The sequence below is a fragment of the Cyprinodon tularosa genome, unplaced genomic scaffold, assembly GCF_016077235.1.
Source record: "Cyprinodon tularosa strain WSP-4 unplaced genomic scaffold, ASM1607723v1 ctg485, whole genome shotgun sequence".
Lineage (NCBI taxonomy): Eukaryota > Metazoa > Chordata > Actinopteri > Cyprinodontiformes > Cyprinodontidae > Cyprinodon > Cyprinodon tularosa.
In genome coordinates this window covers 229,081-242,182 of record NW_024039213.1, presented here as the reverse complement: position 1 = coordinate 242,182, position 13,102 = coordinate 229,081, and the positions used below count along the sequence as shown (strand labels likewise).

General features: G+C 37.0%; 2 protein-coding genes across 2 annotated transcripts; one reads left to right on the top strand and one right to left on the bottom strand.

The window, feature by feature from the left end:
* Positions 1-424: 424 nt before the first annotated feature.
* On the bottom strand, positions 425-5,215 carry nip7 (NIP7 nucleolar pre-rRNA processing protein). Its single transcript, XM_038302250.1, has 5 exons — positions 5,057-5,215; positions 4,856-4,942; positions 3,946-4,084; positions 3,282-3,422; positions 425-714 (listed from the first exon to the last, which is right to left on the bottom strand). Exons 1-5 carry the CDS (start codon positions 5,110-5,112, stop codon positions 595-597), a joined length of 543 nt encoding a protein of 180 aa, XP_038158178.1. The 5' UTR covers positions 5,113-5,215; the 3' UTR covers positions 425-594.
* On the top strand, positions 5,174-11,227 carry cdc42se2 (CDC42 small effector 2). The gene is made up of 5 exons (XM_038302252.1): positions 5,174-5,307; positions 7,132-7,407; positions 7,978-8,079; positions 8,154-8,232; positions 9,165-11,227. The coding sequence occupies exons 2-4, from the start codon at positions 7,354-7,356 to the stop codon at positions 8,226-8,228; spliced, it is 231 nt and encodes a 76-aa protein (XP_038158180.1). The 5' UTR covers positions 5,174-5,307; positions 7,132-7,353; the 3' UTR covers positions 8,229-8,232; positions 9,165-11,227.
* The last annotated feature ends 1,875 nt before the right edge of the window (positions 11,228-13,102 follow it).

Here is a 13,102-nt window from a genome sequence, read left to right as displayed (position 1 = left end):
ATTTTCTAGTCATCTTTACCACTTAAAGCACTTTGCTTTCTCCTAGAAGCACTCCAGCACATCTAGATCAGGATCATTGTTAAGTGCCTTGCTAGGGGAACATTGACCGGCATGAGGAAGAAGCTGGAATCAAGCCTACAATTTTCTGATTTTGAGATAACCACTGAAACACTAACCAAAGAAAAAAACAAAAAATGCTTAAATAATTACCGTATGTTAAAGGACCTTTAGAAAAGCCTTGCACTTGCAGATTTTCTGTCTTTGTTGTTACCCTGACTTAACTTGTGGTTCTCCAGACATCAGGTATAATATAGAAGTTCATTCACTCCAAGTTTCTCCTAGAGATGTGGTAAAGTAAATCAGTGCTACTTTATTACTGATTTATTAAGATAAAAACATTTAGAAAAAGATCCTCACATAAAACTACCTTTAGTTGGATGTTTTAATGGAAAGACTCTATGAAAGACCCACAATTACAGATTTCCAAAGTAAAACAAATAAACACAGATGTTAAGTATTACACACCAACAAGAACGTGGCACTCTTTTACATCTACATTACAAAAAAATAAAAAATGTCCATCCTGTTGCTACATCATGTCAGTGTTTCTTCACTCCTGATAAACTCTCCCACATCAGCCTGGTGGAACACAACAATGGACATGGGGTCTACTCTCCGGCACTCCTGTGTGGACTTGGCAGCTACTCCAAAACCCTGACAAAAAAAAATTTAAGAAAAGATATTCATAAAAACCTTTAGTAAAAGACGAAATTTGACATGTCTTCTTCTTAAAGTACAGTTTAGATTTAAAATCATCTTGATCTACCCAACACATTTTTTCGGACTAGGAAGGATATAGATGTGCTGGTAAGAGCCCTAAATTTCAGGGGGAAAAAAACATATGACAGAAGTCAATGGGGGGAATGTGAGGTCCTTTATCATTACAAATAGACTATACCAGGGGTAAACAATTAAAAATCACAAGGTCCAAATAAAGAAAATCAACAGCCAGTAAATGTCTGGAGATATTTACATTATGATCCTTTACACAGCATTTAACATTGAAATAAAATGCTTTTGCATATACAATGACTTTTTAAATATAATATTTAAAAATATATTTAAAATAAAAATATTATATTTAAATATATTTCAAACAACTAGAAAATTTTTCCATCTTAAAATCTAAAGTGTTTTTTTTTTAAGTAGAGAACAACAATCATTCAGTTTGGTACACAGATGATTGCCTGATTCACATAAAAAAAAAAAAACCCTGAAATAACCGTTTGTTTCCCCCCCCCCCCCCCTTCTTTTTTATGGCTTGATGAGAAGTGGGATTTAGGCTGCCCTGCAAGGCTGTGAAACCTGGGTTTGAATGGTGACAAAGCCATTCTAAAGCACTTATCAAGGTTCTCATTAGTGAGCATGGATCAATATGATTTTTGATTATGGTCATGGTGGGGAATCCTGTTTCACAGCAGCAGGTTGAGCCAAACATACTGGAAATGTGCAGGGTCAGATTAGAGCACACCATTTTACTTTTCTTTCACAATTTCACCGCAATTCTTCCAGCAGTCCACACTTCCACTGCACTCTTTTTCTCATTGTCCTCTCCTTTTTTCTCCACCACCCAGCTTGCCACAGGTTCGCCTGCTGTGTCTAAAAGTGGCTAGCCGTGGCAACCAAAACTGACACAGCTCATTAGCTAATTTGAATCACCTGCAGCCTGTTCCCGGACGCTCTGAATGGCTTTACCATGTTAACAGGAGAAGCGGCACAAGTGAAGTTAGACACTGTCATCTGAAAACGTGTAGTAATTTATAAAGGTTTTAAATCAGGTTGGGTCTGGATTAGCCAGCAGGAGGGTCCGCATCCGGACCCCAGTCCACTAATCCGTGACCTCTGGTCTATATTGTTCTAAAGCACTCCAATTATTGTTGATGAACTTGGAACAGCTCTTTTTCTCTCAGAAGACAGAAGAACAGCTGTTCTCTACAGTTGGCGTGTGGCAATTTATGCTTGTAATAAATTGGCTCAGATGCCTTCACTAGTACCAGTAGTTGAAAAAAAAGGTCCAGGGATCAACACCCAATTCTTCTGGGTATTTTTTGCCTACTGGGCGCGCAACCTAATTGAAATCCTCTACATCTCTGAAAATAGAAGACTACACCTGCTTCATCAAGCAGTCTTTAGAGTAGGGGTCACCACCGCGGTGCACACAGGAAACAAGGGGCCACATGGGGTACCCACAGCATCTTCTGTAAACTGCACAACTCACCAGATTGAAATTTTATTTTATTCTGTTGCTCTTCTTTTTTAATCATTTTAGAGCATTTCATCATTGTAATCATAAAGAGCAATTAAGCGTTAATAGAGATTTCAAAATAATATAAAGAAAATTAGGAGTTAAAAAAATGTTTATGTATGAGATATTATACATAAACAGTTCATAGGTCAGTGTTGGTAGCCCTTCCCATGGTTAAGTAGCCCTCAGCCCTAAAAACATTGGTGATACCTGCTTTAGAGACACTTGGACTTGGACAAAACGGGCTGAATCCTAATTTTGAAATTAGTTTTTTTTTTTTTTACTAACTTTAGATTTTCTGCCAGTGATGCAGCAAACCAGGGGAATTTACATTTGACCGAACTTCCTCCGCCACTAGGCTGCTGTCACACCTGCTGCAGAATTCCTGCAAGCCTGCAACTAATGCAGACTGGCTATTTAAGGGCTGAACGTTCCACTGGCCTTACCCACTACGTGGTTGGGATGACCCTTATTGTGGCGGATCCTCTACAGGAATTCACAAATGGAGGGTTAGTGCGCAGGGTTAGTGTTTAGGAACCTCTTTGGGAGTCAGCCTGGGAGTTTTAGCATGAAAATGACTAAAAACACAGCAAAAGTGATTCCCGAAATAGTCTTCTGACAAAAATATAAAGTTTTTTTTGAAGACAGAGCTTAAAATGAGAGTGATGGAATAGAGGCCTTTGAACCTCAGAGATACGGAGCTCATCACTACAGATGAGTGGTCTCAGGCATGAAAAATGCTTTTGAGAAATTGTAAGCATAGCTTCTAACTACATTATTTTAAGTTCAAATTTTAAATGATAATCTAACATAAGTGAATTAAATGCTCCAAAAGAAAAGGGCTGTAAATCACATATAGATAATAAAATCTTAATGGAGTTTGATTAAAAACCAGTTACAAAAAAAAAAAATCTGTGATTTTTGTAATATTTTAAATCTAGACAATGTCAAACACTGGGTTACAAAATGAACTTACCAAAGGTACGTCAGCCATGGAGTACACCACTACTCCCTGATACTGCATGGTGTTTTCAGTAATTCTGCCAAGGCCAGACTTCAACACGTGGTTCCCATACAAGAAAGACTGCTCTGCTCCAGGCTTCACCCACACCTTGAACTGAGAACATGACAGATTCAAATTACTGATTTGTGCATGAGCAAATGTTATCTTAAGGTACAGATGTGGAGTTCTAAAGCTTTGGGAAAGATAATGTTCTGATTTTGAGGTTTGTACAGTCAACAGTATGCTGTTACTTAGGGACAGCGGCGTTTTAATAAGAACTTCACCAGGCCACATTCAACAAGTGCAAACACTCACAGACCTTTGAGGATATTGATTTGTATTTCTGATACAGACAAATATATGACTGAAATAAAGACTAATTGATCATAAATATCAATGCAAATTATTTGAAGCGTTTCTGTTAAGCATTGGTACATATCTCCCGTGTGGCTAATAAATAATATGCCAAAGAGTTGATTTTACAATTTGAATTAGTTGTGTACACCTAGGAAAAAGTTTTAAAAAAATAAATGAAGACTAGTGTTCATGAACTCTAATATAGGCCGGGATGCTTCTGCTTTAACTCTACACTCCTACTGCCATGGGAATGAATACTGCAGTCAGGCATGACACCCACCTTTGCATACGGAGCCAGGAAATCCAGAGCGGTGATGTGCAGGCGGAACTTTTTGGTCTTTGTGAACTTCCCAAAGCACGTACCCACTGAAATCAGCTTATCTCTGGAAAAGTTTGTGGCCAATTTGAGAATTTTCTCACTGTGGACAGAAAACAATTCAAAGTACCGTAAGCTTCTCCATTAATCAACGGCAGAGCTGTCAACTTTACAAAGGAAAACAAGTATAGAATGATGACATCTAAGCAACTAAAGTAGTGTATCACACAACAAATGGCAAAAGTGTAGCAGATTTATTGGGTACTTAAACTGCCTGAAAGATTATCAAAAGGATGACAGAGAATTATCTCACAATTGCTAAAAAATTTTATGATGATTATCAAGACCTGGCCAAATACTTTTCGTCTGATTTGGAAAATAAATTTTAAAAAATGGAATACTCATTTAAGGGGGTGCATCCGTTTACAGCACAGCCTTTTAAATAAAACTATACCTAAAGTCAAACATGGAGTAGAAAGTGTTATGCTGTGGGATTGCTCTATCCCCTGGATGGCTTGCAGTACTGATTCCTACCAGAGCTAGAAGAATGTCCAGCCATTGACTTATCCCACAAAATGACACAATAATACAATACATACAAGAAGATTCAAATTTAGGTGGTCTAGTCAAAGTCCAAACTAAAATATGATTGTGATGTTAAAGTCTTTTAGCCCAGGGTTCATTTTTCATTCAATTAAAGATGCATTTTGTATCGTTTGTTATTATGTCCTCTATTTAAATAAAAAATAATTTGAACAATATTGTTTTGAAGTTAGATTTCAGTAGTAATGCGGATAAGAATGATGCTCATTCCTAACAGTAAGAGTTAGCTGCATTGAATATCATGAAGCAAATGTTATGAACCAGTAATTACCTCATGTAAAACACACGGTCCTGGTGTAGCCTGAAGCAATAGGTGCCATCGGGTCGGTCCACTAGAAGTTTAATGTTTTCTCCTATGCTTTTAGACGAGAAACCACACAGATCACACACACATGCTAACACACATGCTAATAAATATATTAATAAAAATGGCGCCCTTTCGGGCCAGTAAAGATCATATGAGGTCACTTACTACTTTGACAGCTTCTCAAACATTGTTTTCGTCTCCTCTTCTGTTAAAGGTCTCATTTCTTTAGGATACAAAACGTCCTATACTGCAGAGAATGTGAGAATGCAAGTAAAAAACGTGGGTCTCACCGGAGGTCGTCACACTTTAAAGCGGAAGTCCTCTTGCGTAAACTGTAGGCAGAGTTCCGGGTTTTTTGGTATTCTTCATTTTTAGGTCGAGCCTGCCTTTCGCTCCGGTACACCGGCCACCTTCTGGTGAGTTTATCTTCTTAAAAACATTAAAACAAAAAACGTATGGAATCTTCAGTATTGATATTTATATAAGCGAATGTCTGTTTTAACCATAGCATTTGTTTCCCGTTCTTGTTTTGCTGCTTGGAGGTTAGCTCAGTTAGCCTGCTCGGCTAGTAGCTGTCAAAAAGGAAGAAAAAAAACTCTGCTAGCGAGGTTAGCATGTAAGCTAACTTTCGTAGCAGCTGACAACTGTCCCCAGCTCGCTTTTGACAGTCATCTGAGTCAGCACATAAATGATATTAGAAATTAATTTTGATAAAATGTGGTAGAGTCTGTTCATAAATCTAACCATATTTATCAATTGAAGACGAGGGGGTCTGTTTTGCCGCAGCGGCGCGTAGTTACATAACGCTGTTTGTAAATGTCTATTACGCCTAAACCAAGCGCAGTAATGATTCATCCTTTAAGGAAATGTTTTATTGGGAAACTTTAAGCTTTTATACACTCCTCTAAAAAATGGCTGTATGTTTCTTTACCACTGAGAGCAAACTGTCACTTCAATGTCAGCCAAGTGTGCTGTCAGCTGCACTGTCAGTTACTCAGTTCTTTCTGCTACTTTGTCAGCAAACTCTTTTCATTTGAGGTAACACTTGATCCTCCCTTCACTGTCTGCAGCAAGAATAGCTGAGCCAGTTTTTGTTGTTGTTTATATATATATATATATATATATATATATATATATAAAGTTTCCCAATATATATATATATATATATATATATTGGGAAATAATGTGAAAGGGTGGTCATCCAATTTCTAAATCTTAAAAAAGTTACAGTGAATAAATCTACTAATAGAGAGACTTGAGTTCTTATGTCATTTGGAAACAAATGTCTTTTAACTGATTTTGAACAGCTGAGATAACTAACATTAAGTATTAATTGATAGAATCTCCACAATTTACCTTAAGAACAGTTTCTGTATAGTCAGAGGCTCAAATACACAGGTAGAAGATAAACCTGAAATATTTACTAAAACACTTCTGCCCGTAAATATATTTGACTATTTTTGGCTTGTGTGTTTCCTTCCGGGAATCGGATGCTAAGCTTTTATATTTATGATGACACATGGCATGCTTTTCCTTTTTTAAACACATACTTTTATGAGATCCAGTAATGTTTGATACATGTGGATTGTCAGATGTTTGAATAATGTGAAACTACATGTTTTGCCAGCTGGGGTTAAAAAGAGAGGAGAAAAAGGAAGGGTATTCCTTATGTTTTCTTTTTTTATGCCTACTCAAAGCATTTAACATTTGAATCAGAAGGAGCCCGGAAGGTTAACACTGTAGGAGTTCAACGCATCCTTTGAAACATTTTAGTTTCTGTCACTCCCCATGTACCTTTTCATATTTAACACAGTTTGAGCTACGCCTTAAATCAGGAATATTCACCCTCTCTTTCGCTTTTTAAACAGTTTTAAACTTTCATTTGACAATAAATAATCCAGTATGTTATGTCAGCACAAGGACTTGATCGCTTTCTAGTTCAAAGGGATGATTTTGTAAAACTGAAATCTATGCTAAAAGAAATCTAAATGGTTTAATTGTGATTATCCGATGAAATATTGAACAGCTGAGTGATCCTGTGTCAAAACAAAGGGAATACGAGAACAAGCATCTGGTAAGTAAAGGGCGTTTTCAGTAGAAGTCCCCTTGCCACAGACAAAGAGCTAGGTCACTGCCAGTTACGATACAGAAAGCCAATAAACAAATTGCCAATATGTTATTGCCACAGTAGTTTAGTATGATTGAAATATTCATGTGTTTTTTTTTCACTGTGTCAACAGGTGTGTTCGCCCCCGTTGTTTTGTGGATATTTTTTTTTTTTTTGGTTTGTTTTTTGAGGAGCAGTTCTTCTGCCAACAGATTTACCACGGAGAAACCAGCAGCCCTTCTGTCAGCAATTTCCGGTGGGTGTTTGTGACAGGCGACGGCGAGCAGGAAGAAAGACGCAGAGAGGCGTCTGAGCTGAGAGAGGAAACTGCTGTGGCTTCTTCGTCTGCCTCAGAATGACTGAGTTCTGGGTTTGTTTCAGTTGCTGCATTGCAGAGCAGCCACAACCAGTGAGTGTGACATTTCCTCTGAAGAGTAACTGATTTTGCTTAAAGTTTAATGATGCTTATATGCCTTTTTTAAAAAGAGGAATCAAGGCAATGACAGTGACATATCTGGAGAAGTCTATCCCTAAGCATTCTGCTTAAAGCCTGTAAATGCAGTTTCAGATTTTAGAGGTTAAAGAGGCATTTTGTAGGAAGGAAGTTGAAAAATTAATACTCTGAATACTTCTTTATAATAGCTATAGCATAATGGAGTATGTAGGGAATCAGGAGTGAGGTATCTGTGTAGAAATTAAATAGGAATAGTCTACAACTGGTTTAAATGTCAAAAATATTCTACTCTTGAAGTGTAGAGGAAACTACAGATAAAGCAGAGGAGGCTGATAGACCTCTTAGTAGATGTGCTTAGCCTAACCTTTGTAATATTTTTGAATATTCTCTAATTGTTCGTGTCACCCCTTCTGATGTATGTAGAGTATCAGTAGCAACTACTGTTTCATTTATATCCACATATAAAGACACAAGACAAGTTTAGCTCCAAAGGTTTGACAGAATATATTTGGTTGCTTTTTACAGAAACGGCGGCGACGAATCGACCGCTCCATGATCGGGGAGCCAACAAATTTTGTTCACACCACACATGTAGGCTCAGGGGATATGGGCCTTGGATTGGCATCAGTAAGCTTTTCTGCACTGTTCATGGTTTTATCGGCCGTGGTCGTCAGCTCTCTGACATTCCCGTCTCTTTGTAGGTAGACCTCGTTCAGGCCCAGATGAAATCCAAAGGAGGTTACACACATGGAGGTTCGGAGGGTTCTCAGTTGTAGCAAGGTGAGATTAGCTTTTTTGGTTGGTTTTCTCCTGCCTTTACTACTCTTTTGCTTTTTTTTTATACTTTGTCTGATTTAGCTTCTTGAAAACAAGCAATAAGAAACATCAATTGTCCTCAAATATTTGCATGTGGCTTTGGTGTGTGAAAATACAAAAAAAAAAGTTTCTTATCAGAGTAGTGCAGCATTCTTGATAAAGAGTGATAAGTAGGTTGCAACGTTTAATCTGGCCTTTTTCTATGAAAGCACTTTTGCTTCCTCTCTCTTTATTGTGGCGTGTAAAATGATAACTCCAAACAAAATGTGGTTTTGTAATTCAACAAAGACAAACGCATGAATAAATATCTACTGTAGATCAGACAGTCTCTGTTTTGACTCCACCCAGGTCATATCAGACCATATGATGCCACACAACTTCAAGCTGCTCTTGTGTATCTGTGGGGAAACTTGCAATGCAAATTTACGTTGTTTATGGTCCTGATTTACTGCGGGGAATTCTCTTCCTCTGTGAAGGAATCACTGGACTTTTCCCTGGGATCGATAAGCGTTGCTTTGCTGATAGCCGCCTCAGTTTATCTTGAGGCAGTTACTCAGCTGTCAGTAAAAAGTGTTACGTAGTTTATTAAATTTAAAATCACATACCTGCTCCTAAACTGTGACTTGGCTTCTTTGATGTTGTTGGACTGTCATGAATTTTACTCCCTTCTGATATTCCTTTAGTCGCTTTTTGAATCTGTTGTGTCCGAGCGGATATAGAATAACAAATTCCATGTTTAGAGATAAGAAGTGCTTTAAGTCGAGTAAACCTTCTGAAATCTGATCCTTTTTATGAAACAAATTTAACATAACTGTTAGATTAACCTCATATATGTGATTTTTTTTATTTTATTTTTTTAATGTGTATTCCACCTTTTTTTTGTATTTTTTTCACAGCTCTTCAACCTCATGAAAACTACTGTTTTAAGGAAGAGTAAAAAAAACATACAAAAGGAAAAAGCAGTTCCGTCTGTAACGGACCCAAGACCAAACAATGAAACTTCTGCTTTTCCAGGATGCTGTACATAGTTTTATCGTTCATTCCTCCTGTTTTTTTTTTTTTTTTTTAATGAAAGCACTGCTATCCATTTGTTGCCATATTGTTGCACAGTAAAGAGCAAATGTTGAGGGTAGATAAAGCTGTTTAGAGAGCTCATAATGTCAGTCAGATGTATGCTTGTGTGTATGCATGGGGGGGGAGTTTTCAGAAATATTTGCTGTTGTAGCCCACTGGATGCCTGTAATTTATTAGATTTGTTGACGGACCTCATGGTGGCTGGGCCACTGGATATATGGAACATTCAGCTTCCTTCTTTTCTCTCAGAGGTTTATTAAAGTACAGGTTAAAAGTTAGCGACACAAACATGTTGAGGTTTTTATTCTGAGAATTTCTCCTGCTTCTCTGAGTCACTTTCAGGGTTGAAGGTTGCTGTTTTTATGATAAACTTGAAAACGAGTGGATACACTGGACCATACAATGTACACCGACACTTGCTTAGGAACTTCTTTTCTTCCATTTCTTTCCTGTTTTTTTAAGCGTTCAGATTGAAACTGCATAGAATTTTATTAAATGAAAAGCTCTCCGTTCTGCCTTCTGAAGTCATGTTTATTTTCTGTTAGAACATTTTGCTGAAACAACAAACCTTGTAGTGTTTTTAGAGAAAATTTAATACATTCTTTTTTTTTTTCAAACTGTACACCAACTGTAGGCAAATAATCTTAATGCAGATACTCCCTCCGAGGAGGGTTAGGTTTTCTGTTGTTGACAGACTTGATGTAGGTTCATCTGGTTAATTGTAACTGATTGTATCTTTCACCAGCACACAGATAAATCTCAGCTATCTGACATGTAATCCCTTTCTTTATTTGTTCCCTTCAATTCAGCCTTGTCATATGTTTGTATCTAGTTATGTCAATTCTCATGTAGAGTTTTAATATGTTATAATTACAAAAAGTATTACTCTCTTATCCTTTAGGTAAACATTCTCTTCCACTGCTGTAGTGTTTTCTTGCTCTCCAAAGGATTTGCCTTTTCCACAAGCACACAACCTTTTCTCTTAATGGGAAAAGTAAACAAATGCAGCTATTGTCTGATTCTGCTGGTTCTTCAGTGATCAGGGTGGATTTAATGTCTTTTGTTTGTAAAACTCTTATTTCTTTTTTCACTTGAGATAGAGCTTTGTTTTGTTATTATCTTCATACCAATAATTGTGTAATAATTAATCAGAGATGAAGCAAACAGCCTTTAATTTCACAATACATATTTTAATTTCTTTGTGTGTACCCAAGGATTGACTTTTTACACATGTGTTGAATGTATTTCGTGCAGCATGCTAAAAGATGATGGTACAAAGGAATTCAATTTTTAACACTGGTACCAGCTGGTAGAAAATGCAGTCTAATTGTAAGTTTGACACTCTTAAATCTTCTGACAGATTTAATTAAATTGAGTCTAGTCAGAGTTAAAATAAAAGTTTCTGGAACAGCTGTTTTTTTTGTTTTTGTTTTTTTTTTACACTAATTGGCTGTGTAGTTTGCTCTGTAAAACAGACTAATATAAACAATTTTAACCCCTAAATCATTAAAGAAAACCGGCCCTGCAGTACATTTATATGACCAGCAGGCTGTGCTATTGGACTGCTTGAATGTGATTTAAAAGAATAAATAAATCAAAATCACGTTTTGTTTTTGAGGGAACCTGTCATGACTTATGAGGATGCTGTATATGTGATGTATCAAAGTGATAAATGCGTGATATAAATATATAAATGTATTCACATTCGTGCATATTTGCTTTTTTTGTAAAAGCTTGCAGGGAAGGTAGAATTGGCACAGTGTTTTTCTTTTTTTTTCTCAGGATTTAACTTCATGTAGTTCCCACTTTTAAAGGGATATTCAACTGTTTGTTTTTGTTTCCCTCTACATGAGTAAATAAATAAATGTTATATGTTGTCTGACCACCCTGTATTGTGTTTCATGGTCCTTCGGTGGAGTCGAGTTAATTTGAAGACTAATTACCAGTAGAAAATATGTTTTCTCATAATTAGCAGACAAAATTAGCTCGTTAAAATATTTTGACCTACTTCTTAAAGAGTATGTTACTGTTGCCTAAGTTAGAAAACAAAAACAAAACATATCTCATTCCTTTTAACAGCAAATGCACTGAAAGCGCCTACAAGTAATTATCAGTCCTTATCAAATGGAATCATAATAATTTTTCTCCTTGTTTCTTAAACTGATTTGCAAGCGCAAATCTCAACTTCAGGATTTAGTGCTGTGAGTGCATTATGATACAAGTATCAAAGTTACCTGGACAGCTATCTACTGCTCATTTACCATATATATCAGTACTTTAAAGGGCTTATATGGAGCTCTAAACTATGACAAAGATACTCCATCATATTCCTGCCCAAAGTAATTATTCGCTTGATTTATACATTTCTGAATAATCCTCATGAATTCTGTGACGGAGCAGCAGACCCTCCCTGTCCTGGAAAAAAGAAATGACCAAGACAGATGTATGTGGAGCTATCTTTACCTGCTCCCTCTTGGAAGACCCTACCTTAAGCACACTGCACTAGTCAAACAAACAAACGCCCCCTTTCTCGGATTAGTGAGCGATGATGTGAGGCAGAACGTGATAATTTCTGCTGTTGAGACAAAGCAGCTCTTTTAGGGCCTAATCTGCACAGTGACATTTTTGTTTTTAGCTAATGTCTAATTCAGGGGTGACGAACCCATTTTTATATCTAACCACTTCAGCGCTATCGCTTTTTAAAAAGACCCAGTTGCAGCTGTGTAAATAGAGCTTTTGCTTTTATCATTTTATTTAAAAGGTGCGCACTGCTATTATCAACACCTTTGATTATAGAGGATAGAGTTGGGCCTGTTTTTCAGCGCTTAGTCCTGTTTCTCTCTTGGACGCAGTTATGTGCTCAGAGCTGGACTACTGCTTCTTTCCTAGCCAGAGCCAATAATGGAGTTTGTCTACCATCACCCTTTCTAACATAGAAAGCATTCATAGATCAATGCTTTTATGATCCATTGTATGTCTCTGTGTTCTTAAGCCCTTAGTTGGTAGAAGGCTTCTCACACTCAGCCTGGCTCTGCTGGAGCTCCCTTTCTTTTAAATGTCCAATTAATAATTCACAACAAATGAATATGCCATAGTACCTCTCCACTGTCATGGCATGCATGCTCTGTGTGAGGGATTGCATCAATGATTGAATCAAGGACACAATGAAATGAATGTCTACTGTCGCCGTATGCTCATCCAGGGGGCTGTATTGTGCAAAGTCAATGAGTGTAATCAGCTAATTTTCCTTGGATAGAAAACTTTGAATCAACCTGACTGGATGATCTATTTGTCACTATAAATTGTGACATTTTGTAATTGGCATGATAGAAATAAACTGAATTGTTCTGATATTATAACTTTGCTCCCATTTATTTTGCAGTTCAGCCATATTGTCCACATATTTCTCTATTTTATGTCAGATATCTTTTTTCGGGGGACCAGAGAAACCGCTATAGAGGCCCAATTTCAGCCCAAAAACCATACCATCGTATTATATATATTATCTAGAATTATAAATTATTTTAAAAATTATGTTTAAACATGTGTTTAGCTTCATTAGCAAGGGCTTCATGGAAACCTGGTCTGTCTTCAGGGATTTATTTGGAAATATAGATGTGTTGTTGATTCATTGTGTAAATATTGACCCTTAATACATTTCTGTTTTTATTAGCACAGCACATTGGTCCCTGACAGGCCACCACTATGAACATTTTGGGGAACTGCTGTTGGCTGCAATCCTATGGGAGAGGTGGTTTAG